The sequence below is a fragment of the Piliocolobus tephrosceles genome, chromosome X (assembly GCF_002776525.5).
Source record: "Piliocolobus tephrosceles isolate RC106 chromosome X, ASM277652v3, whole genome shotgun sequence".
In the NCBI taxonomy this organism is placed as follows: domain Eukaryota; kingdom Metazoa; phylum Chordata; class Mammalia; order Primates; family Cercopithecidae; genus Piliocolobus; species Piliocolobus tephrosceles.
The window spans coordinates 40578040-40605999 of NC_045455.1; the positions used below are offsets into that span (position 1 = coordinate 40578040).

General features: G+C 37.0%; 1 protein-coding gene across 5 annotated transcripts in view; it reads left to right on the top strand.

Moving 5' to 3' along the window:
* Positions 1-27960, top strand: part of TBC1D4 (TBC1 domain family member 4) — a 208034-nt gene that overhangs the window by 171267 nt on the left and 8807 nt on the right. For 3 of the 5 annotated variants that reach the window (XM_023186267.3, XM_023186275.3, XM_023186285.2), the window contains 6 exons: positions 8512-8672; positions 11236-11445; positions 14949-15107; positions 19025-19183; positions 21859-22103; positions 26387-26546. In XM_023186267.3, the coding sequence (XP_023042035.1) occupies positions 8512-8672; positions 11236-11445; positions 14949-15107; positions 19025-19183; positions 21859-22103; positions 26387-26546 (1094 nt within the window). Of the gene's footprint in view, positions 1-4551; positions 4684-8511; positions 8673-9037; positions 10917-11235; positions 11446-14948; positions 15108-19024; positions 19184-21858; positions 22104-26386; positions 26547-27960 lie in introns of those variants that run through there. The other 2 variants (XM_023186293.1, XM_023186302.2) reach the window with 2 other exon arrangements.

Sequence of the window (27960 nt, forward strand, 5' to 3'; positions counted from 1 at the left end):
TAAATATGCATTGTCAAGTAGGGAATATGGTAGGGTAGGAGATAGGCTAACAATATTATTATTATTATTATTATTATTATTATTATTTTTTTTTTTTTTTGAGACAGAGTCTCGCTCTGTCGCCAGGCTGAAGTGCAGTGGCACATCTCGGCTTACTGCAAGCTCCGCCTCCCAGGTTCACGCAATTCTCCTGCCTCAGCCTTCCGAGTAGCTGGGACTACAGGCACGCGCCACCATGCCTGCCTACGTTTTTTTTTTATTTTTAGTAGAGACGGGGTTTCACCATTTTAGCCGGCATGGTCTCCATCTGACCTCGTGATCCGCCCGCCTCGGCCTCCCAAAGTGCTGGGATTACAGGCGTGAGCCACCGCGCCCGGCCTACTATTACTTTTTTAAAAGCACGTTAATTTGAAATTTTAAATTCAGATTAGGCATCCTTTTCCAGGACCACTACCCTGAATTATTGAAAACATGTTAGGTTACTGTTTTTAAGCAGGCTGAGAAAAAGGAGCCAAGATCTTTTTAATAGTTGGTTAATAGATTTACTTGCACATAACTGAAATGATAGAGGAGAGGGAATGTGTGTATTTTTTGTTTTACCTCACTTTGAATTAATTTTTCAAAATTTAATGTTATTTCGTTGTTTAGTAAACTATAATTTATACGATATGGTATATTTTTATAACATCTGTTTATTAAATATTATCACAGGCATATTTGTTACTTTTTACAATTGCTCCTCAGGTTTTAAGCCTGTGCTTAAATATTTATTTATGTTGAAATTTATTGCTCAGAAGTAAATGACAGTCGAAAAAAAGTAAATGATAGATATTACTTCTATTTACTTATAAACCTTTTCAATGGTTTTCTCTTTTCAATGAGAAAATAAAATCTTTGATGTACTTTGAAGTACTTTGTGGTATAGTTTTCTTTATTTCTCTTGTATTCGGTGAAAAAAATAGTATAATTATTCATTGTGGTTCATTATTGAAGTAACCTTACCATGACTTATTGATGACTTATGGGAATGTCTTTTATTCTGAATCCTGATTTAGACATATTTCTCTTTGTGTATGCTAATTCCATTCCTTGTTTTCCTGTTGTACCAGACAAGACACTGCTTCAGAATCAAGGTGATTAGAGGTCTAAATATTTTTATTAAAAAAAATTCACAGATTCTTCCAACTGCACATCATCATTAGTTTCAAAAGCAGTTTTGTTTGTCTCCTGAATGCATGCCATCTTTCTGAGTGCTCTGAGGCCTACATAGTAGGGAAAATGTGACCCTTGCTGTAATCAGACCATGAATTACCATGTAAAATGTTGATTGCAAGCAGAAATCCTGTTTCTACTCTATTCTATGCTGAAATTTCCTTAGAGCTGTGCTGTGGCCTTCAACCAAAGCCTAATTTTAATTTTAAATTAATAGAAGTGAATTTGCTAGTTAAGGTGTACATATGTGCCTAAGTGGAGTTTATTCCAAATGCCAAGAAGATGCAGAAATGAGCATCCTAAAAGAAACATACTCACAAAATTGAATCTGCCTTTCAACTGAAGAAGACTGTTCATCTATTTCTGTTCACCTAAATTCCTGTCACCTTGGTTGCTTTGAGACACTGTTAAAGCCGTTCAGATCTCCCATTTTTCTGGACACAGGAAACACCGAGTTCCTTATTATGGAAGTGTGACCACATCTGTGTTGACATCTCTTGACTCACAGGCTTTTTCTGTGGTAAACATCCAGAATCACTGCTAACAACCACTACAAAGAACTGTCCTCTGCTTTATTCCCGTTTCTGTATGTTGCTCTTATCATGAGCCCAGTGAAAAATATACATGCCCATCTTCCTATTTGGGGCCACTGTTTAGATTTCTTTGTAGCTAGAGTAAAAATGTAATGTTAAGTACTGCACTAGAATGAGATGTTCAAGGAGAAAAAACCCTCAGAAAATTATTTTGGCAACAATTATTAGATTAAAAAGTGACTTTTTTGAGACTTGTAATTGGCAAATCTCAGTCATGGTTAGGTGTAAGACCATTTAAATAATACTTCTTACCTATTCTTAAAAGCCTAATGGAAATGTTAGTTCTGCCTTGTGTCCTTTTAGGTTTTGCTACAGGTATGGAATTAAGTCTGTTTATTACTTGAGAGATAATCTAGTCTACGATTTCCTTATTTTACATGTGGTTAGATTGAACTCCAAAGAGGTTTTATATTTTGCTTGATTTTTTTTCAGCTTGGGTCATAAGGATATAAATAAACATATGAGATACCCAGATATGTTTTAAACTCCAATATACTGAACTTATTTTCTTATTTTCTTAAAATCTACAGTGTGTTGAGTTTAGGAAATAAAACTCTTTTTTTTTTTTTTTTTTTTTTTCTCCTTCTTTTATCTACACGTTGTTGCACTGACTCTCTTTTGACTCATAGGTCAAATACTATATATTGATTTCCACTAGAATAGTTTAATCTCAATTTTATTTAATTAGTAAAGATTTTCCATAGGATAACAGATGTGTATGCAGTTGAAAGCCAGAACCTATATAAACTGTTAGTGCACCTGATACAATTATGAGTTAAATTGTACTGTGGATCCTGTAGAAAAAATATGGTTTCATTTCTATGTTGTTTTACTTAGCATTTCTTAAGGCTTACAAAGAGAAAAGTTTTTCAGCTTTCAGTTGAATAGTTGCTATCACACTAATCAAGTTTTGATATCTATCTTACGTTGTCATTCATGGTGATTTAGATATAGATTTAGCCAGTGTTTAGTCATTTATTTGGACTTTAGAGAGAGAGTCTTGCTGTGTCATTCAGGCTGAAGTACAGATGCTGGGAGTTTCAGCTGGGTGCCAGAGGGTTGGGGGATAGGAGGCAGGTTGCTGCTCAGCAGAACACCACCTTTGCGAGACTGGTCCTGACAGAAGAGTTTACCTTTGTGCAAAGTGTATGTATGTTGCCCTGGCAGGAAGTAAAATATGACTACATCCTTCTTAAAGTTGAGTCTCTGTGAGTGGTCATTAGAGCACCTCCATTCTGCACAATAGTCAATGAATTCTTTTAAAGCAGGCAAGTAGGCATTACAATTCTGTGTTAAAATAAGAAGTATGATGTTAATTTAAGAGTTGATCTGGTGAACGCTATAACTGCTTGTTCAAGGATATGTGAAAAGACTATCTTGAGGCTTTGACAAGTTCATATTATAGCATTTGATGGATGCTATATACAAAGGACTTAGAAATAGCCTTCCTACCCTATATTGGGGAATATACATAATATGGGATATTTTCTCTCCATATAAAGGCTTAATTTATGTTCACAAATTGTGGTTCTTAATTAATTGGTGAGTGGTAAGAGGGAGTATATATACAATATACCAGTCAAAAATGGGTGGGAGTTCTCCAAGTTGTATTTCCTTCCTAGGTACTCATTTTTAACTTTGTGAATTTCTGATAGAGATAATGCTGGCACAGAATGCTTTTCCTGAATATGTGTCTTGGGAAGCAGTTTTATAATGCACATGTTTAGATTCCAAAATACGAAAGAAGGATAAAGATTCTATGGAAACATAAGGGAATGGTTATAATTTGCTTCATCATTTTAAACATGTAAAGATGATTAAAATACCAGTGTATGTATATTCAACTATATTAAGGTTTTTTTTTTATTTGGTCCTTCTATTTACAGTTAAAAGTATATACATTTTTGTAATTATTTCAAAGCAAGGAAAAGGAAGTGAGACATTTACATAAATGAGCACCTGATAGTACTCTGAAGTTATTTCTCTGTTGATATAAAATTAATCCATTAAAAAATGGACAGAGAAGTACCCAACACAGAGGCTTAGTGCTAATTGGAGACTTAATTTTTCACCAGAAATGCAGAGGATCTTGGGGATCCCAACAGCTTTGTTTTTGTGGTCCTATAGAGCTTTGTTCAGAACTAATGCAGAGTATTTACACTGGCAGGATAAGCTGCAGTGCCTAATGTCTGGATTCTGGACCACCTAGGTTTGCATCCCAGCTCCTTCACTTTATTATCCGTGTGACTGTGGGCAAGTTACTTAGCCTCTTTCTACTTTAGTATGGTCACTAAAAATGGAAGTAGTAATGACACCTACCTTGTAACGTTGCTGTAGGGATGAAATTAATTCATATTTGTAAAATGTTTAGAATAATCGATACCTGGCATGAAGTATGTGCTGAGAGTCTTAGCTTTATCATTATTACAGTAAACACTGCATGTTGTTTTGTTTTTATTTTTACTCAAAAAGTAGACATTATGCTTTCTTAGCTAAGTTTAATTAAAGGAAAAGTCAATGTGATAACTAATATTGTAATAAAAAACCAACCAACCAAAAGAAATAAACTCCCCCCACCCCCATCCCAGTGTAGTTTCCAAGTTGGGTTATAGAAATTTTGATGCAGTGCTTCATTTGGTTTTGATTCTTGCAGTTACCACCTTAAGAATGTCAGATTGCTGACTAAATGTAAATCAAACAGGAAACTGCTATGAGTTGCATAATTGCACTGACTGCTTAAATGTTTATTGGGAACTTGACTTCTGAATACAGATCTTCTCTTATTAAAAGCAGAGCTGCTTTTGCCATATCTCAGCAACCAACTGCTTTTTCAAGATGTCGATTTTTAGTACAAGATAAAGGGTCAATGGTTTGTTCTGTAAGTTCTTCTTTTCAGTATATTATTATCTTTTATTTTTACTGCTAATTTTTTGGCTTATTACTAGTCATTAAATTCCAGACATGGGAGAAAAATATGTCACTGGGCAGTTTATTCATATTATAGGATTTAAAATTTTAGGTTTATGAAATTTCTGAATATGTATCAGTGGTGTAATGTAAATACTGTATGCACCTCTTTTATAACATACTGACCCCCAAACTTTGTGTTTTATAGGCAATCATGAAACTGATATGGGTACAGCTCAGTTTTATTTTTAGTACCTTCTAAACACTTGATATGTCATTAGCAGTGAATTGGAAGGTGATTCTTACAAGCTGTATTCATTCCAGCATTAAAATATAAACATTTCAGAATCCTTTGATTTGGTCAACTCTGGTTTGTTAGAGCACTAAGAAAGTCAAGATAAGTTAATATTTGTTGATCTTTTGCCATGCTGGAGCATTGAAATAGTGCTTTTAAATAAGTATTTCATTTAGCTTTCAAAGCTTAAATTATAAATTAGATGCCTTTATGTAGGAAAGGAATAACACTTACTAGAAAAAATATGCTTTTTGTTGTTTATTAACAGCACTGTCATGGTCAATACCTACCAGTGCCATCAACAGTTCAGAACATACTTTAGAAAAACAAAGCTCTTAGGACTTGACTCCCAATAAAGTGTTTTAAGAATGTAGATCTTTTATTTATTCCTGACATGTTAGCCTAGCCAATATTTTTGTCTGTTTCACTTAACCTTCAGAGTTAATATGTCATTTAGTGTTATAAAATATTAATTTATTCAGTAGATATTTTTGAGTGCTTATTATTTGCCCATCACTACACTAGAAGCTAGAAATATACCTATGAACTGGGCATTTAGCAAATAACTGCCAGCAAGATCGTGTTACAAAAATGAAGATAATGAGTACTTCAACAGTATTTATTGGGTTGTCACTATTATATATAGAACATTCGAATCATATTTTTAAAAGGGAAATACTTGCATTAATGTTTTCCAAAGTGCAAGTAAAAGAAACAAAAATATATATATATATTCAATATTTCAGGAATTTTTATTTTTATTTTTTTTTGGTTTTGTTTTGTTTTGTTTTGTGAGACAGAGTCTTGCCCTGTTGCTCAGGCAGGAGTGCAGTGACGTGATCTCGGCTCACTGCAACCTCTGCCTCCTGGGTTCAAGCAGTTCTCCCACCTCAGTCTCCTGAGTAGCTGGGATTACAGGCGTGCACCACCACACCTGGCTAATTGTTGTATTTTCAGTAGAGACAGGATTTTGCCATATGTTGGCCAGGCTGGTCTCGAACTCCTGACCTCAAGTGATCCACCTGCATTGGCCTCCCAAAGTGCTGGAATTACAGGTGTGAGCCACTGTGCCCAGCCTCAGGGAGTTTTTAAAAAAAAATTTTTTTTTAGCCGGGCGCGGTGGCTCAAGCCTGTAATCCCAGCACTTTGGGAGGCCGAGACGGGCGGATCACGAGGTCAGGAGATCGAGACCATCCTGGCTAACACGGTGAAACCCCGTCTCTACTAAAAATACAAAAGAAACTAGCCGGGCGAGGTGGCGGGCGCCTGTAGTCCCAGCTACTCCAGAGGCTGAGGCAGGAGAATGGCGTAAACCCGGGAGGCAGAGCTTGCAGTGAGCTGAGATCCGGCCACTGCACTCCAGTCGGGGCGACAGAGCGAGACTCCGCCTCAAAAAAAAAAAAAAATTTTATTTATAATTTTATTTTACGATGGAGTCTTGCTCTGTTGCCTAGGCTGAAGTGCAGTGGCGCATTCTCGGCTCACTGCAACCTCTGCCTCCTGGGTTCAAGAGAACCTCGTGCCACCCAAGTAGCTGGGATTACAGGCGCCCGCCACCATGCCCAGCTAAGTTTTTTTTTTTTTTGTATTTTTGGTCGAGACAGGGTTTCACCATGTTGGCCATACTGCTCTTGAGCTCCTGACCTCAGGTGACCCGCCCACCTTGGCCTCCCAAAATGCTGGGTTTACAAATGGTGAATCACAGCTCCTGGCCACTGCCTCAGGAATTTTGAACAATGGACACATATTAGGGTTATAATGTTATCCAGGATATATAATAACCAGAGTTTGACTATATTGAGATATATGTATCAAGTACTGTACTTTCTAAATATCACATCATAATGCTTACTGTCTGCACAGCAGCTCAGAAGTCTTTTCTTAACTTTTATTTAGTCAATCCAGAAGTAATGTTTCCATAAAACAGCCAGACTAGAACTAACTGAATTGACTGAGTAAATAAAGATACGATAGGCAGATGCTGAATTGCTCTTCTCATTATTAATTGCCTCAACACTATGGAGTTCCTTTGAGTATCTGAGGGTGGCTGTTCTGGCTGAGCTTTATTTCTGACCTCAGCAATGACCTTTTTGATTCCATCAAAAGTCTTATACCTTCATTGGTTGGTATCATCACCTGTAAATATTGGTGTCCTCATCATTCTCTAAGGCAAACTCAGACTGTGAAACTTAAAAATGTAATATATCCCTGCCACTAACAGCACCAATTATTGTAGGGTCTTCCAGCAGCAAACATAGTTGATCTCAAAAATAATTTTGCGGCATACTGACCTTTTTTTGCAGATAGGCCTAGCGTAACTCAAAGTGGTCTTTTCTAGGAAATGGAATGTTTACAGTAGAGGAGCATTTTCCTATGCACTAATATTGAATGATGTGACACTCCTCCCGCGCCCCCCCCCCCCCCCCCCAAAATTGAGGGAGGTGATTCTAGAGTCAATTAATTTCAATAAGTTGGGGGATTTCTCTACACTGTTTCCCTGTTGGAGAGGTACAATGCATGCCAGTGTATTAACAGTCTCTAACAAGTACTGCTATAAAGAAATCTGTTAACATTTTTTAACAGGCTGGGTGTGGTGCCTCATGTCTATAATCCCAACACTTTGGGAGCTGAGACAGGAGAACTGCTTGAGAGCAGGAGTTGGAGACCAGACGGGGCAACACAGTGGGACCCTGTCTCTATGACGATTTTTTAAAACAAATAGCCAGGTGTGGTTGTGTGTACTTGTAGTCCCAGCTACTGGGGAGGCTGAGGCAGGAGGATCTCTGGGGCCCAGGATGTGGAGGCTGCAATGAGCTGTGGTTGCACCACTGCATTCCAGCCTGGGGGAAAAAATGAGACCTTATCTCACAAAACAAATAAGTCAATAAAAATTTAAAAGATCTATTTTTTAACTTAGCCATCCAATCTTATTTGACCCCAGTTTTTTCTTGGTATATCACCTAACAATAATCCCAAGGTTGACTATTCTGCCTATATTCAGGTTATCTTCTGCCATGATCCAACTATTGGTGGCTGACAATTCAGAGACAGATCTTAATAGTCATAGGCAATTGGAAACAGTCCTTATTGACATGTTCTATAAGACCTCTAACAAAAGCACTTTATGAGCCTTTTATGGAATATTTACCTTGTTTTGAATAAGCTATTCATGTTATTTCCTTAGCAAAGCATGAGTTCATGACTTAAGCAACCTGTATTCCTCCTTGTAAGTGCTTCTGTTCCTCAGAACTAGGACTGGTTGGCTGCTAAGGAATGAGTAGAAACAGGGGAGCTTCTCTTGACTGGGCTGTGGCCTGGATTGCTGTGTCCCCAGGATGTGGTGGCCTGGGTGACTAGTGTGCCTGGTGACGCATTGCTCCATGTTGCCTGTGGCTTGTGCTTGCCTGTGACAGAACTTGTGAATGGCTTGTGCTACCAGTTGGTTGTGAAGTGCCATGATGTGCAGCTCTCCTTACAAGTGATATGTTTATTTGCTTTCAACAGTGATGGAGAAGGGAGGAAAAGGACCTCGTCTACCTGCAGCAATGAGTCCCTAAGTGTGGGAGGAACCTCTGTCACTCCTCGCCGGATCTCCTGGCGGCAGCGCATTTTCCTCAGGGTTGCTTCTCCCATGAACAAATCACCCTCAGCAATGCAGCAGCAAGGTCTGTGTGGTGCTCCCCAAGGAATTCATCCCTATGAGTGTCAGAAATTAGCTAATGGAATGCAAATGCTGTGTATAAAGAGATTTAAGTGATGACAGTACAGAAATAACTTTCTGTATGTGACACAGTGGTTTCTCTTTCAGGTACCATTAGAAAACATTAGACAGTCAATACCTGATTGTTGAATGAATGAATGAGTGAGAGAGTTTCCAAAAACGTGTACTTGGGCCTACTCCACAAGGTAGAGGGAACTATGATAGTGCTAGGAAAAAAGTATGTGTCCTTTTTCTTTCTTTTCTTTTCTTTTTTTTTGCCCCAGAGATCAGGCCTTGCTCTATTGCCCAGGCTGGGGTTGCAGCAGTGTAATCATAGCTCACTGTAGCCTTGAACTCCTGAGCTCAAGCAAGCATCTTGCCTCAGCTTCCAAAGATCTTTTTATTAGAAAAGCAACATAGCCTTTTATAAGAGCCACACATAAAACAAACTGATGTAGAAATATTGAGCAATAAAGGAATGTATACAATACACTAGGCAAATACTAAGCAAAAGAGAGCACAGGCAGCTCTCTTTGAGTAATTGACTCATTAAATTAAAGCCAAAGCATCCAAAGAGGCAAAGCACATGTAACAGTAAACAAAAAGATAGAACAATCATGAGAACATACATAATGATGTAGCTCTGAGAGCTAGAAAATAACACCTACAAGAATTCTGGAGTGAAATCACTAAATTAATAGCTCCCATGGGAGATTTTAACATATTCATCTTTAGAAATTAAACATAAATAGTATTTGAGTAACACAAATAAATAAGCTTGACCTAATATTTGTACAGAACTTTGCCTCCTGTAGAGAAAACTCACTAATTTTTAGCACACTTGGAACATTCATAAAATGTAATTATGTACCTGTCCACAAAGATTTTTAAGTAAATCATTTTGAAATTCAGATAACCATGATTGTTTATACAAATATTATCTGACCACAATGCCAAAAAAAGAAAGAAATCAAGGATTAGAAGACAAGTAGGATGACATGTGTTTGGGAATAGAAAACTACTCTTAGAAGCTAGTAGGAAGAAAATTCGATGATTAGAGTCTTACCTATTAAAATGGATCTAGGGAGCCGCTAAAAGCCATGAATGTGTTTACATAAAATCAAGAAGGCCAAAAATTAGTTATACTGAGTGTTCAACTCAAAAAGCTAGTTTGAGCCAGGTATTAAAATTTTAAAACAACAACAGGAAAACATATGGAAGTAAATAATAAGAGTAAAGGCAGAGGTCAGTGAATAAAAACAAAAATAGAGGGAAACAACTGGTATTAATAAGAATGAAGTTAACTCTGCCTGAGATGGTCAGAAAAAGCTTCACAGAACAATTAGATATGTATTTAAACTCGTTGCTGGAAGAACCGTGCTTTAGAAAGAAGGAATGACGCAGCTCTGGAGTCATTTGAGTGAACTTTTCAGATCAGGGAATCATGAGAAATTCAGCATGATGGATGCAAAGAATGGGAGATTGATATATGATACTAGAAATCTGAGTGGAGACCAGAATCTGAAGGGACTTAAATGTTAGTCCCAATTTGTTCTTGGGATATGAGCAACCATTGAAATGTTTTAAGAGATGTGATTATGGTTGTTAATAGGAAAATCACTGGCAGTAGGAAGGGAGAGAATGAGTCACCTGTTAAGGGAGTGTTGCACATGGAATACTGCGCAGCCATGAAAAAGAATGAAATCATGTCCTTTGGAGCAACATGGATGTAGGTGGAGGCCATTATCCTAAGAATTAACACAGGAGTAGAAAACCAAATACTGCACGTTCTCACTTATAAGTGGGAGTTAAACATTGAGTACACGTAGAAACAAAGAAGGGAACATTCAACACTGGGACCCCCTTGAGGGTGGAGGGTGGGAGGATGAGGATTGAAAACTACCTCTCAGGTACTGTGCTCACTACCTGAGTGGTGAAGTCATTTGTACGTAGTACCCCAGAGTCACATAATTTACCCATGTAGCAAACCTGCACATGGACCCCTTGAACCTAAAATAAAAGTTGAAAAAGAAAAAGAAAAAGGTGTTGCAGGAGGAGTGTGCAGACGGAGTACTGTGCTCAGCCAGGAGAGACCCAGCATTGCTCAGTGGCTCTGCTTCTGATGGATTCTGATGATCGATGTAGACCTTTGGAGATCACTGATACCTAGCCACTTACCTTTCTTGTTCTTCACAGCCAGAGAATATACGTAAGTAAATTGCAGAAGTGTTGGACTCAGGGGAGGCCAGTTAGTTTTAGGGCACCTATCTTACAGAGCTCTCTCTCTGGGTAGAAAGAAGAAGTGGTGAAATGACCTATGCTTTTGTTTCATCATGACAGGGAAATCTGGAAGGGGAATTCAGTCTAGTGAATTCGCTTAAATATTAGCTCCAGAAACTAAGTTACGGGGAAAGAGGCTTTGTGACATTTTTAAGTGTAGAAGATCAGATGAGAATGTGAACTCTACAGAAACTTGTGTAGTCTGGGTTACTGCTAAGGAATGCCTCTCACTGTGTTCTTCTCGGCAGATGGATTGGACAGGACCGAGCTGCTGCCACTGTCCCCCCTCTCTCCAACCATGGAGGAGGAACCGCTGGTTATATTTCTGTCTGGGGAGGATGACCCAGAAAAGATTGAAGAAAGAAAGAAATCAAAAGAACTGAGGAGCTTGTGGAGAAAAGCTATACACCAACAAATCTTGTTGCTTCGAATGGAAAAAGAAAACCAGAAACTTGAAGGTTAGCCATTCTAACAGACTAAATGCTATGATGCTATGATTGAAGGATGTAGGTTAAACCTACCTTTCTCTCCCCATACATGCCACCTGCACTCAGTTTTGGACTGTTTGCACACTTTAAGAAGAATATCTGCTGATTATAATTGTTGATTTCCATTTTGTGAGGTGGTTATAACATGGGAAAGGTCAGCTTAAGATATTTGTGGTTTTGTTTTAAATGGGTTTGTATTTTAAATAGATTTAAGACACAAGAAACCCTTAGAGTATATTTAGGTAAAATAGAATGTAGATAATATGGTATCAATGTATTTGATGTGTCTGAAAGTTTATTATCTTAGTGTCACTTCTAAAAAATCCTTAAATATGAGAAAGCAAATTTTTTCTTTGAATGTGATTTTCAAGTTTCAGGTTAATTACATTCATAATGGGAGAAATATGCCTACTTCAAATAAATTCTGCTTACATTGTATTCAATTTAACTATTTAATTGTAATTATCTGTTATCAAGCCAAGTCTGTTCCTATTTTTTGTTAATGCTTTGTAAATTTTCTATTTAACAAAATTATATTCAAGTTATTACATTTATAATCAAATAATTTATAATAGATTTTGTACTGTTTGTGGTGGTTTATTGCTAAGTTTATGATTACCAAATGCTTTGGAATGTGTTTTTCACCCTTGAAAGAATGATGTAATTTACTCCAGTACTGATAGAACCGCATATAAGGAGATGCTAAGAAATCCAAAAAATGTATACATTTCATTCTTTTGGGAAAATCACTTAACCTGAAGGGGCCTCATTTTTACACTTGTAAAATGAAACATTTAACCTAAGTGGTCCATTTGACCTCTAAGATTATTGGCACAAGTATAATTTAGGTATTTCTCTCACTTGCTTTTATTTTGTTGTCTTTCCTAAAGCTTTTTTAGTGCAGGTATTCCACACTGCTGAGTTTATCATCTACCTTAAAATTCCTGTTACTGCACCTATGATTCAATTCAATTTTTTATTTTAACAATATGTAGTTTGCAAGAGCACATTTTTAAAAATTGCTGTTGGCGGAGTGAAAAGTACGTAGGATTTTAAATATCCTTTGGAAATATATCCTCTTTTCTTTAAAAGTAAAAATGCTCTTAATTGTCATTAGCATAATTTTAAAAGTTCAGTGCGATAAATGGTCTGCCCACTTGAAGTTTCACAGGTTTCAAAAGAAATTGAATTCTTAATTGTAAGCAAGTGGTTATATCTTGAACTAAGTCAGGAAAATAGGTTGAAAAAAAGAAAATGGTCATCATTCCCTCAAAAAATTTAAAGCATGAAACTATATTTCACTTGGGAGTATGTACAAATAAAAAATCTGATATTAAATATCAAAGGATAGTTTCAGAATCATAGACTATTTGAAATAGAAATAGTCTTAGAGATTACTTAGCCAGATTCTTCATTCTACAGCAGAAGTAGTGACTGACTCGGGGAAGGTAGGGAATTAACCTAAGGTCAAATAGTGACATGTTGGCAGAGCAAGTACAAAAACTCAGGTTTATTCATCGTGGTTCTCGGGCTTTCCCCAGCACCCCGCAGTATTTCTCAGCTATGTAAATATAAGGAAATGGAATGTTTTACATAAATGGCTGCATGTGTATTCTGAGGTCAGTTATATTCTCTGATTTTACAGGATAAGAAAGGAGGTGACATTTAGAATACATTCTCAGAAACCTTTATCAGTTCTGTTTTTCAGCCTACATAACAGAGATAAAAAATAGTTTAAACTATGAAAATTCTAACCAATGGATAATTATTTCTTGATAGTTCTTTAGTCTTTTCTAAACAGTTAAGTGTAGATATTAACTGTCCCTATTCACTATTTTATCCTCAGGGTGTGCTGCTGTTACATAAGCAGATTCTTACGATTATTTTAAATGAACAATAATCTAGAGAAGATTAGAGAAAAACTCTAAGGAAGTATGTTTTGTCCATCGTGAAGAAAATAATTAGTAAAGTTATATATAGGAGTATATTTGTTTTTAGCCTTAATAAACCCACACCTTTAAAAAAATTATTTGGTTATCAGAGAAATATAAAGAAAGTAGCCAAACAGCCAAGCTAAACCGTGTTAGAAAGCCATCTGTGGTATCCGGAAGGAATAGTTTTGTACTGCGATTTATCTTTAGGTTATGTCTGGACTTTTAAGAAAGAATTTTTACTGCCTTGCTTGAATAACAGTTTGTTATAAGATATTTTAAGTCTTTTGAAATGGTTTCAAACACACTAAGTAAAGAGTAACTTTCATTCTGCTGTTGTTTTTGTGCTGTCGAGGATTTGGGATGCATGACAAAGATTTGTGTTGCAGGAGGTAAGGTGGCCAAGCGCTTTGAGCATGCGTGAATACAGATTGCTCTGAGACGTTCCTGTCCACCGTGATCCTAATGAAGAGAAGAAGTATGCTCTTGTGTCCGCTCTTCCTTCTCTTTTGAAGTCAATTTTTCACGATAAAGACCAAATCAAGATACTAATTGCTTTTATAGACATTTATTTTAATGAGCTCTGGGCATGTATGTTCGACCATCAAATTAGAGAGAATTATTTATTATTTAAAAAATAGAATTAGTGTTAACTTCAGTGAAAGGAATTTTCCTTTTTAAGTTTATTACAAATGAACACAGGAGGACTGGGCACAGTGGCTCACACCTGTTATCCCAGTTCTTTGGGAGGCTGAGGTAGGAGGATTGCTTGAGGCCAGGAGTTTAAGACCAGCCTGGGCAACATAGCGAGACCCCATCTTTACAAAAAAGTTTGTCAAATTAACCAAGTGTAGTGGTGCATGCCTGTAGTCCCAGCTACCCAGGAGGCTGAGATGGGAGCTCAGGAGGTTGAGGCTACAGTGAGCTATGATTGCACCACGGCATTCCAGCTTGGGGTATTGAGGGAGACCCTGTCTCTAAAAAGCGAAAGCAAAAGCAAACAAAAGAGAGAATAACGAACACAGGAACACATAAGCGAGTGTTATTAGTGTTATTAAGGGCAGTCTGGATAACTCTGGAAACAGTTATAAAAATGGATCATGTTATCATGGTCATATATTTTTCAAATCAAGATTAGCATGAGTCTTTGCTCATGTATAGCACATATAAAATATTAACACTTCAGTGGTGTTTAAGATGATGTGAGCTATCATTTCCTAAGCTATCCATCACATTTGTCAAAAAAATGGAAAATTATAGAATGATCAACATGGTTTACTTTTTATGCTTAGCAGAGTTACCATATGTAAGATACAGAGTAAAACCTCCTTGGGAAGTTATTCCTCATTTTGTTCTCACATGAAATGACTCAAAGCTTGAGACCCTTTCATGTATCCTCAATTTGATTTAAATTTTCTTTTTAAGATATACTACCAGTTAATTCCTGAAAGTCATTTGGTATGGTTTTACAAATACAATCAAATGTTTAAAATTTTACATTTTAAAAACACATTGGTCTTACGTAAATTCTTTTTTCCTTAGCAAGCAGAGATGAACTCCAGTCCAGAAAAGTTAAATTAGACTATGAAGAAGTTGGTGCATGTCAGAAAGAGGTCTTAATGACCTGGGATAAGAAGTTGTTAAACTGCAGAGCTAAAATCAGATGTGATATGGAAGATATTCACACTCTTCTTAAAGAAGGTATTTGGGATAATCTCAATAATTTTTGTTTTTTACAGAAAAACCTGTGGGATTTTTTTTTGTTTGTTTGATTTGTGGAGCTCAGATGTAATTTTGTCCTTGTGTTTTGCTTAGTAAAAAAAAGAAGTAATTTGTTTCTTCTTGTAGTTTAGTGACTGTCTCTGAGGAGGTAGCACAAACCTATTTTCAGCTTGGTGGTGGTGTTTACCAAGAAAGAAGGGCATGCATTGATATAAATCTTTGATCGCTGCCATAAAATTATTAATAATTCAGTCTTTCAAACTTGGCTCATTTTCATCATTTGGTCAGAAGTATTCATTGACATATATGTGTATGTTTACATGAATGTGTATATATACTTGTATGTATTTATATAGAGAGAGACTTATATTCTGGCTAAGTAATCAACCACTTTTCTTTCATCCATTAGTTTCTTCACTAATTTTGGAGAAGTTGCTTTTATTTAGCCATTATATTGCATTTATTCTTTTATTGCTGCTATGCCATTTAAGATGCCTGATATTTAAGAATTCTAAATTTAAAAATAAAATGAATAAGTCAACTTTTAGTTGCAGTTTCTGTGACTCACATTAAATATGTTAAAATTAGAATCTCCATAGCCTACATAAACTGTGGATGTAAAATAAAAATTCCAAAATACCCAAAGAAATTCTGTAACGAATGTTGTTTTAAAAGCCTATGCCAATGTGTGAGACTGTTGATCCACAGTTAAGTTTAAATTGAGATAAGAGTTATTTTGAAAGCTGCTTCATTGACAAACAATATAGTGTTCTTTATCCTTAAAGATATGGAAATCCTAAAGATTTTTATTGAATGCTTTATTTGGGAGACACAATAATGGTTAACAGAATGTCTGTGAGATGTGGATTACACCATTTTTTGAAATGATTTTCAAAGATATTTTAGGAGTGCTTATCTTCCCATTTCTTATTGGATACAGTTTAAACTTCTTGGCCCTGTGCCCAAGGCCTTTGTATTAGTCCATTTTTACTCTGCTGGTAAAGACATACCTGATACTGAGTAATTTCTAAAGAGAAAGAGGTTTAATGGACTCACAGTTCCACGTGGCTGGGGAGGCCTCACAATCATGGTGGAAGGTGAAAGGCATGTCTTACGTGGAGGCAGACAAGAGAGAAAATGAGAACCTAGTGAAAGGGGTTTCTCCTTAACAAACCATCAAATTTCATGAGTCTCACTACCACAGAAATAGTATGGAGGAAACTGCCCCCATGATTCAATTATGTCCCACCAGGTCCTTCTCACTATACGTGGGAATTATGGGAGCTACAATTCAAGATGAGATTTGGGTGGGGACACAGCCAAACCATATCGTTCTTCTATAATCTCTCCTTCCTTCTTTCTGATCTAATTTTGTATCTCTCCTTACCGTGTATTGTATGCTCTGGAGACACTGAACTGTTATACTTTGAGCACTGATATGTCCTTTACTATTTCTTGCATGGAATGTTCCAGTCCTCCCTACTCTTCTTCTTCCTTACTTCTCTACATTTTCATTTCCCATCTCCCTTTCTTTCTACCCCATCCTTTTCTCACTCCTCTTTCCTCCGCCCTTTCCCCTGGTCCTCTCCTGGAGTGCCTGCTGCCTACACTTTAAGCCCAGAGCATCCTATTATCCCTCAGGTCCCTCAAATACCATTTCCTCAGAGCACCACCCCGACCCTCCAAAAAATCAATTCATTGTATTTTATCATTATTTTTCATGATTAATTATACTTAATCATAATTTATAGTTTAATAATTATGTATGTATTTGTTTAATGTTTTTCTTACCCCACGACTGCACACCTAGCACCTAAGACAGTATCTTGCACTTGTTACTGAATGAATGAATGGATGAATGAATGAATTCTTGCACTTGTTACTGAATGAATGAATGAATGATTTTTGTGAGAATGGATTTATTCATCACTCAATGATGAGGCATCCTGACTGCTTTGCTTTATTCTCTGCTACATACTGGATGCTCAATAAATGTATGTTTGACTGGAATGATGTCGCTTTTTGTACATTTATTACTGGATGGATAATAAAACTGCCCACTCATGTTATCAGAGATTCATTTAGTGGGCTGATAGTTACCTTCTAAAAATGACATTTTCTATGCTGTCATTCATTCATTCAACAAATGTATAAGCAGCAAGGGATATTCTTGGATTTTTATCATACAGAGATGAAAATATGCTTGCTATTCTCAAGGACCATTTAAGTAGGGAAAAGAAACAAAACTTCAATGTAGAGCTAACTGCAATCTAATAAGGTAATGTTACAGTATGGGTCAAATAGTGTGTGAAAAGGGACTGATTACATCTGGAGATGTTAGGGAGAGCTTCAACAGAAAAGGTGACACTCAAGCTCATTCATGAAAGATGAATAGACGTACAATGGGTAATCAAGTGAGGGAGCTTGAAATTCCCTAAAGGCAACAGTAGGCACTAAAAACTGGAGAAGTGAAAATGACCACAAGCGTCTAGTATACATCAGGGACTGGGAAGTGATGGTGCTTAGAAAGGTAGTTTGGAGCTATATTGTAGAGGCCTCATAAATCATGCCAACGAGCCTCGGTTTCACCTATTGGACAATAATACTTTCAGCTTGTACAAACTCTGGCATTCATTCAGAAGAGATTACTGCCATTAAGCCTTTCCTTAACCAGCTGGAGCAAAGGAACCCATTGCAGATTCAATCTGTCCAAACTGAAAACTCCTAGTGAGTGAAATAAAGTTGCCTGCACTGTGCAGAGTTGAATTTTGTCCCTCCCAGTGCTTACTTCATTTCCCTTGGCATAAAAAACATAGTCATAGTGTCCTCGAACTGCTTGGGATACATTTTGGTGTTGAAGCATAATAGAGTTAATGTTTTATTATATGTGTTAAGCATTTTCTTCTCAAAGCACGAATGTTGTTCTGGAGCATGTCAGTTACACCTTCTTATTGTTTACTACTTTTATTATTTCATTTTTTTTTTTAGACAGAGTCTCACTCTGTCTCCCAGGCTGATCTCAGCTCACTGCAACCTCTGTCCCCCAGATTCAAGCCATTCTCCTACCTCAGCCTCACGAGTAGCTGGAATTACAGGTGCATGCCACCACGCTCTCTAATTTTTGTATTTTTAGTAGAGGCAGGGTTTCGCTATGTTGGCCAGGCCAGTAACGAACTCCTTACCTCAAGTGACTCGCCCACATGGGCCTCCCAAAGTGTTGGGATTATAGGTGCGAGCCACTATTCCTGGCCTGTTCTTTCATTTTTAATGCCCATATAAGAATGCTATTTGATTCTCTATTATAAAGTTACTTGTTGATGACAAATATTTAGAGTTGTAAATTAGGATTAGCATTCGTTGCTATCCTCAAGCCAAATAAAGAGTGAAAATAGGCAGCAGTACACTTTGGGATACACTTTGGGATACTTTTGGGAATACACGCCTCTGAAACCAGACTTTCGGAGTTCTAATTCTAAACTGCCACTTCCTAGCCATGTGAACTTGGGGCAATTACTTCATCTCTGCCTCAGCTTTCTGTCTATAAAGTGGGCCTAATAGTAATTGCCTACCTTATAGCTGAGTTGTTTTCTGAGTGCATGTGCCCTGTAGCTAGGCACCCTCAATAAATGTTTGATTAATGCCCAGTCAGCGATGGGTGATGTTGTTGTTAATGTCATTATTGTTAAGTGTTGTGTGAGGGTTTTCTTTTGCAAGACATCAGGAGCTATAGGATTAAGCTTGTCAAAATATGCTCCTGTCAATCGTACTGCGTGGTCTTAGGGTGGCATGCAGTACACACAGCTGCCTGTTTACCAGAATTACATAGTGAAGCAACTGGGATCTAACAACTTCATTCCAGAGCTTAAGGCCTTGGTTATTTATCTCCTTGATTGTAGGAGTTCCCAAAAGTCGACGAGGAGAAATTTGGCAGTTCCTGGCTTTACAGTACCGCCTCAGACACAGATTGCCTAATAAACAACAGCCTCCTGACATATCCTATAAGGAACTTTTGAAGCAGCTCACTGCTCAGCAGCATGCGATTCTTGTGGATTTAGGTATGTTTGGCATGTGGATTATAATTTACAAAAGTAAACAGCTGATCCTTCTGTTGAGTTGTTTTGGTTTTTGTTTGTTCTTGAGGCTGATAAAGAGCACCTGTTGGCATATGCGGAGCCATTGACTTTGTCCTTTACTGAGGGCAAGTTGTCCGTATTCCTGATTGATGATCCAATAAACGCCTGTGTATTAAATGAAGTTTTCACCCCAAAACTTTGCCTCTGCAAAGGGAGCCATCTTATATTTAAATTATTATAAAGGTCATATTATAGGGTGCTCTCAGTTACTGCATTTTGAACAACTGACTTTTTAGGACAGATAGTTGTATTTTAATCAATGCTGGTTTTGAAATGGCTTAGAATAGGTTAAAAATGTAACAAAGGTGTACTAGGTATTCCTGGACACATTGCTGAAAACAATCCTTTATCTATCACTTTTAAAAGCAACATGATAAATGGTTATGTTGGTGGAAATTATGACTATACACCTATAGGGTGAATGAAACATTAGTTGTGCTAATAGGGTAGGAGTAGGTACTCATGGCCTGGGGGAGAATTTCCAGTGACAGAATCATAAGGCAGTCTTTTTTGTTTATTTATTTATTTATTTTGAAATGGAGTCTCGCTCTGTCGCCCAGGCTGGAGAGCAGTGGCGCTATCTCTGCTCGCTGCAAGCTCCGTCTCCCGGGTTCATGCCATTCTCTTGCCTCAGCCTCCCGAGTAGTTGGGACTACAGGTGCCCGCAACCACACCTGGCTAATTTTTGTCTTTTTAGTAGAGACAGGGTTTCACCATGTTAGCCAGGATGGTCTCAATTTCCTGACCTCATGATCCGCCCGCCTAAGCCTCCCAAAGTGCTGTGATTACAGGCGTGAGCCACCGTGCCCAGCCAGCAGTCTTCTTAAATGCTGATTTTCAAATAACTTGTGGAAATAAAAATGCTTTGATTTTTAAAAATTATATTGTGTCTAATTTTTCTGTAATATACTTTATTATTTTAAAATATCTACATTATTAGATTAAATATTATACATTGGCATTTGACCAATTTATTTGTACTCCTAAAAGTTGATATATGTCAGGTGGCCAGATATGTTATTTGGGCCCAGGAAAATACAAGATTACCTTATATTTGGGGTCATCTTATATTAGGGCATATGAAAAATCACTAACCAAACCCTAGTTTTTAACCTCTGTTCCTTTTGGATGACAAATGGCTCTTGTTGGGAAAGGACCCAGCTCAGTTAATTATTTTTTTGAGCCCAGCAGAGTTAAAAAGGGGATTTTACAGAGAAACTGAAAATGAGTTTTTGTGCTGATTGTGCCACTAATTGTCGTCTTAGACATATTACCTTGCTTCTGAGTGTCAATCCTCTCTACTAAGTGGGGGCATTGAACAAGGCAGTCCCTGTGTTCCCAAGCAAATCTGTGGTTCTCTGACCACAAATTGGTGATACGATCAGGGGTAGTCATGATGTCCTATTAAAGAGAGAGAATGAGATCATATTACAGTCAGACAAAAATGGAGCTAGAATCAAGTTAATGGATAGAAAGTGTATTTATAGTTTTCCTTAGTAAAAAATTTAAGTGAGAAAATAAAACCATAATTTAAAAAATTGCTTGTTTGGCTCTACTTGTAGCCATCTGTGTTTCTTCAGCATGCAATTGTTATTTTCTCATATCTTCCTCTTACTGGCTCTGCAGAATTAATCTTATTGGTTCCTGGAAAAAAAAATCACTTTTAAGCATATGGGGGGAAAACATTTTAAAACCTGGCCCTCTTGGGAGTTCTAACTGACATGAGTAATCATTTCACAGGGACACTAACATCTCCCTTCATTTTTGTGGCACTAAGAAAGTCCCTTATCAGTATAAACAGCTTTGATGTGAAGATGGGTTTGTTTCTGGGTATAGAACTCTCCTTTTAGTGACTCAGGACTCACATTGCCAGCTCAAGTGTCTCTGTGGTAATTTTATACCTAGAGGTAAATTTTAGAGGGGTATTTATTTGAAATTGACTTGACCCTTTATTTTCCTTGATATTTTTAGATATTGAAAAAGGAAAGTGGTTTGCATGGCTCATGGAGGTATTTTAAGAGCAAAGAGCAAAATATAGTTGAAAAAGAAGTTTTCTTCTGAATAATAGTCTGAATGTAAAGCCAAACAAACCCAAAAAGTCCCTCCAGTGTCATGTTATAAGAAAAGCAGAAGTAAATCTGTTTATAGACTATGAAGATTTTCTTTTAAATAATATAATATCTCTTATAGACTTCTGGTTTCATTTAGAAGGTAGTCTTTATATGAATTAGAATTTGCCTTGCTTTATATAGTCAGAATAAATTTTATATTCCGTTTTCCTGGTAGCTCTCCTGGGTATGTCATCAGTTTGTGGATTTTTATTTTATTGTATTTTTTTTTTTTTTTTTGCTGGAAAGAAGTACTGGTTAGCATAAAATGTTTCCTCCCATATCATACATGTGAAGATGGTATGGTAGCCTCGCAGGACTTGGGGTGAAAGAGAGAGAGACTCTTAGTTACATGGTGACTCCAAGCAACTCTCACTGGTTTGGGAAAGAGTGTTTATTTATTCTTGGAGGTCACTGAATTGCAATTTCACTATGGTCTCCAAGGCATGAGGACATTTCAAAAAATATTTTTCTTCTTTTCGTCTGCAGGAAGGACGTTTCCTACTCACCCTTACTTTTCAGTACAGCTTGGGCCAGGGCAGCTGTCACTGTTTAACCTCCTGAAAGCCTATTCTTTGCTGGACAAAGAAGTGGGATACTGTCAGGGAATTAGTTTTGTGGCTGGAGTCCTGCTTCTGCACATGAGTGAAGAACAAGCCTTTGAAATGCTGAAATTCCTCATGTATGACCTTGGCTTCCGCAAGCAGTACAGACCTGACATGATGTCGCTGCAGGTGAGGCACTTGTGCTTCCCAAGGAAGGGATTAGACTATTACCAGAAATCCTGGCCCTCTTCTCAATTATTACAGTTCAGATTTAAAGAAATGGAGAGCCGTTGTCTTAGAACTTGGATGAACACTGGGGCATGTTTTAGTTCACTTAGTGTGGGATTTGCTATTTAGGTAAACTTCTAAGTGTATGAGACCCATAGGCTGGATACCTTTTCCATAAAATTCCTAAAGTGAGTAAATAAGTAATTTAAGAAAGGTAGGTGATGAGGACCCAATCCTTTATGCCCTAAGTCTATGGGTTACATGGAGAGGGTATCAAGTCATCTTTATTCACTTTTCCTCAACTTTTCAATTAAAAAGGCTCACAGGTCTTTTGTTTACAATCTGAAAGTGTCTTTATCCCTTTACTTTTGAGTGCACAAATAGCAGATACCATGTTATGGTTCTTTTTGAACTATCATATCTCCCCTCCTTTATCTTCATGTAAGATAGGCCTTTACAGAGGAAAAGGTGTGAAAGCCAGTGGTGCCTTTTCAGTCTGCTTGTGTGTGTGTGTGTGTGTGTGTGTGTGTGTGTGATGGTGTCTTGCTTTGTCACTCAGGCTGGAGTGCAGTGGCACGATCTCAACTCATTGCAATCTCCGCCTCCCGGGTTCAAGCGATTCTCCTGCCTCAGCCTCCCTAGTAGCTGGGATTACAGGCAGGTGCCACCATGCCTGGCTAATTTTTTTGTATTTCTAGTAGAGATGGGGTTTCACTGTGTTGGCCAAGCTGGTCTTGAACTCCTGACCTCAGGTGATCCACCCACCTCAGCCTCCCAGAATGCTAGGATTACAGGTGTGAGCCACTGAGTCTGCTTTTCTTAGCGGGCTCTGAAGAATCACCATTAAGATTTTTCAAGTATTTTGATTGGGGTATTAACTGCCAGTGCTGTCTTTAGCCTACCTCAGACTTCTTGTTTACATATTTCTTTCCTAGTTTATCACTTCTCTAAGTGGATTGGTTGCTAATAAGCAGTTTAAATTTTGTCTATAGATACTTATCTCAAACAACCACTGCCTGGCAATTTAAAGCTTTCAGTGGTTAAAAATATAAAAGAAGACTTTAAAGAGGATTCTCAGGTTTTTCCTCCCTTGAAATGAGGTATGCATGACTCCCAGTTCATCGTAATACTATGCTTTAGATAAGAAGTAGTGCTTTAAAGATGCTTTTAAAGTATACTATTTTTCCTGGTTCCCAGATATGAGTTTTTGCCTTTAATAGCTCAGTTGCCAATTCATAACAAAAGAATTGTGTTTTTACTCTGAGCATTATAGTAAATGATATTTTTTGAGAGTGAATGGAGATGAAGTATTCCATTTTTCTTCCTTTCCCAAGGTAAAATTTTGGCTGGGGAGATAGGGCTTTGCTATCAACATTAGGTTTTCTGGTGTGAGTTCATATGATTTGATTCCTCATTGATGACTATTCATAGGTTTAACAAATCAAATAACAACTGTGGAAAGTTTTATTTTTTATTCCTAAACAGTTTACCTGTATCTTTTTATCTTTTTTTTTTTTTTTTTTTTTTTTTTTGTTGAAGATTTCTTTCTCTGTCACCCAGGCTGGAGTGCAGTGGCGCAATCTCGGCTCACTGCTATCTCCGCCTCCGGGTTCAAGTGATTCTCCTGCCTCAGCCTTCCGAGTAGCTGGGATTACAGGCATGTGCCACCACACCTTGCTAACTTTTTGGTATTTTTAGTAGAGATGGAGTTTCACCGTGCTGGGCAGGCTGGTCTCGAATTTCTGGACCTCAAGTGATCCACCCGCCTTGGCCTCCCAAAGTGCTGGGATTACAGGCGTGAGCCACCGTGCCTGGCCACTGTATCTTAATATCAGATAGGAATCAGATGCTCTTGTAAGGAATACAATAATTCTGATTTTCAGAAACAACAGTTTGGTAGCTATTATTAGAATTTCAAAGATACAGGGAAGTACCTGTGAGTAGTGTTTGATCTGGATCCACAGATAAAAAGATATAGCTATCAGTTTAAAAATACAACGATATTTCAATTTACAAATTCTTCATCAATTTCACATTACAAAAATTCATGTAAATTGGATTTATACATTCATTTAATATGCCCTATAAGTACCAAGAAATATTTTATGTCTGTAATTTTGAAAATGCAGACATTTAAAAATCTTTGGTGGCAGCATTGCTGTAGGTCACAGTATTGGGGACCTTATTCTGGGAGAATAGATCCTTTTGCATTTTAAAGTGGAATATCACACTTTCTCACTTTCTAGAGCAGGAGGTACTGTTTTGGGTCTAGCCAATAGGATGTTTAGAAATGTGCTTGAGTGCCTCTTGCAGTGGGTTTGAATTCACTCCACAGGATTTCTGATTTCTTGCTTCTCTCTTGGTGACTTGGGTGCTCCAGGCTTCAGTTACCTTATCTGTAAAATGTGGGGGTTGAGGTCTTTTTCAACTTTAAATACCTGTATCTCATCACGTTAGTTTCTGCTGCTTTCCGTGTTAAGCATAAAGGCATTGTATCTTTTCCTCTGAAGTTTTTGGTCTCCACTTTTTTTCATCTTCTCTCTCCTAGCCTTATCTCTCTCTCTGCATCTTTCCTTCTCCAGTTCACCGCTTTAATCTGAAGGTTTGCCTTGGTATCTGTAAGGTGGAACTGAAGAATTATTTTTTCTTAGCAAATAGAATTTTGTCATTAAAGCTTTCTTTGAAGGAAGCCCGAATCGTGTTCTTATTTGCCCAAATATCCCTTGATGGAAGAAACTCTCTTGACCCCTAGTTGAGAATGTACGACAGGGTAGGTGAGAAATAAGATTCTCTTAAAAAAATTAAATGTTGAAGTATTGCTTCTTTTTATAATCACAAGTGAATGAGAACAGTGAGCTTTTGATGATGTGCTTTCTTTTTATGCTGCTAATTAGACTTTTTTGATTTTTGTGCTTACCAAAATACTAATTCTTTTGTTGATAGGTGCTCAAAATTTCTGGTTTCTATGATGCAAATGGTCTAAAGGAAATGTATGGTTTTTTTTTTCAACATGACTTTTTGAGATAATCTCATTTAAAAAAAAAGACTTCCTGTTTGACTCCAGCTAAGCTTCTTATTTTATAGCTATGACTGCCTGTGGCTCTTTAATTCCCTTTTATTTACAGTTTGTGTGGAAACTGAGTTTCCAAAGATATTTGTTGTAGAGAAGGATTGAACAGTTTTTTGTATTTATGCATAGTTTTTTATTTTTTCCCAAAGGAGTCCGTTGATTTTTAGTTCTGTACTCTAGAAATAATTGTTGAATTCACAACATAATTGGTTATTTTTATGTATTGTCATAGAGCTATTTAAGAGTGATGTTTTAATAATTTCTTTTAGTGAAAGAAGTTCTGCTAGATGTAATAAAACATTTTATACGTTTTTACACCAAAATATCAATCCAGTATAACTGATCAGGGAACCACCACTTATCTGTTAACTGTGTGGATAAAAATTTAAATTAAAACACAACTCCCGAATTTCTTTGTAACTTACTCCTGCTTTTATCTTTAGTATCACAGATATGAGTTTAAAAGTTTCTGTGTGCTGTCTTTAGGATGTTTTCTGAAATACCAGTAACCAACTCAGTAGCCAAATGAAATAATTTTTTCTTTTAGTTCTAGAAACATTCAGAAACAACTGCACTTTTTGCCTTAATCCCATTTGTCGTGAAAAATATGCTGCTGGAATAACTTGAATATTAGAAATAAATCTCAAGCTTCTGGCCCTGTAACATTCTAAGCTTTAATTCTATCCTAGCAGTGCAGATTGTCTGGAGAGCCAGAACTCTTTCATTAATCACATGCTGGTCACAGTAAATAGAAATAAGCTTCTGCACTGAACGTGGTAGATTCTTTAGAATGGAGGTTTTTCTGGAATTTGTCTGAAATTAGGAGGGATCTTCTGTGAGGTTCGTGAGCCAGGACAGTTCTCATTAAATTCCAAAAGCAATGCCTCCCTACAGAAGAAAAAATTCCATTTCTGTATATATATGTGGTACTCAAACACACGTGATAGAGAAACTTGCTCAGTCTTCTTAGATAGACTTTCAGTAACTTGCTTTATGGCTTCAGTTAAGTGAACTTGGATTTTAGTATCAACTTTAAAATCACAAAAATGAAGTAATACTGTTTATATATGTGAATTTGTTGTTAAATATTAGAATAAAATTAAAATCAGTATATTTGATGCATATGCAGATACATGCATAATATCTTATTTTTTCTTCTCCAAATTAACTTTAGATTCAAATGTACCAGCTGTCCAGGCTCCTTCATGACTATCACAGAGATCTCTACAATCACCTTGAAGAAAATGAAATCAGCCCCAGTCTTTATGCTGCCCCCTGGTTCCTCACATTGTTTGCCTCTCAATTTTCATTAGGATTTGTAGCCAGAGTTTTTGGTAAGAGATGCCTGTAATTAAATGAAACAGTATTATTTATTCCAAGGACTATACTTCTACTTCTAGCCATATAATCCCCCTATTGTTTTATCACGTGTTACACAGAATAGCAAATTGCTAATGGAATTTAATAAATGTGCCTGGCTCTATTCTGACAGTAACTTAAAACCATATTTCTCTTACATAAAATTGAAATTAAAAGGGAAAGAGGAATTGGGCTCCTGTCTTTGAGTACAGGAGCTGTAATGGAGCTCTTATTTTCATTTGTGCCTAAAAATCAGAGCGTATACTCCTAAAATCTGGACTAGGGACAGACTCTGTATAATTTTCCAGATTTTTATATACATCTTTCTATCCCCCATTGTCTTCTTCATCTTGCATTCAGAACACAGAGAAACATGTTCTTAACTTGTATCAATGTTGTTTCTAATGGCATTTCTTAATCTGACTTTTTGTTGTTAACAGAATAACTTTACTTCCTGTTTCATTGCTCATGTGACTCTTCTTTCATGCCAGTGCAGTTATGGTGGGACAGTCTGTAAGACGGATGGCTCAGGGAAAACACTAAGTACAGTCAGTAGAGCCCAGGGCAAGTTACTGAGTAACTGCCTTGCTCTAATCACAGTGTTTGGCATTGGGAATAAAAAGAGAGTATAACATGGTTTATGTCCCCTTTGGAGGCCGATATATCTATTCACAAGTCTTTATACTTGTCTAAGTCTGTTATTTGAAAAGCAAAAATTAAAACAACAACAACAACCAACTCTACGTCAGAGTTTTGTTCTAATGATGTGTGGGACCTCAGTTGCCTTAAAAAGGACTCCCTTAATTTTTATGTTCTGATCATCTATTTAGCAGACATGGGCAAAGCAGTCAGTATTCACTCACAGCTGCACTTCTGTTAAATTGGAGCTGTTTGTCAAATTGTATTGGCGCAGTTGTAGGTCATTGTCAGTGTTTGAAAAAATGAAACAGCTTGCAGTGAAGATATTAGGAAATATTACAAATAGTAAGGAAATAGGTTGTTTGGAGAAATTTGTTTTGAGGATATATGTGTAATATGTATATATACCAGATTACAACATATGATATATTTCTTATTGAGGACTGTGGTGGTTTAAAAGTTAAACACTGCATTAATGTTACTACAACTTATAAAATGCAACAAAAGAGTAAAGTTAAAATGCGCTGAATCAAATGTTCATCAGATTTCTCTTGTTTATCGAATATACACTACTGCTTTTCTACAGTGACATTTTCTCTGGAGCTTGGGTTCCTATTAATGGGTCTTCTGTAAATCCTTTTGTTTATATATGTTTTTCTTCCCAGAGAATAATCTATCATATCAAAATGATGTTTCGGGGCACCTCTCTTTGACTTACCCCTGGAAGCTTGATGTCAAGAGTTCAAGAAA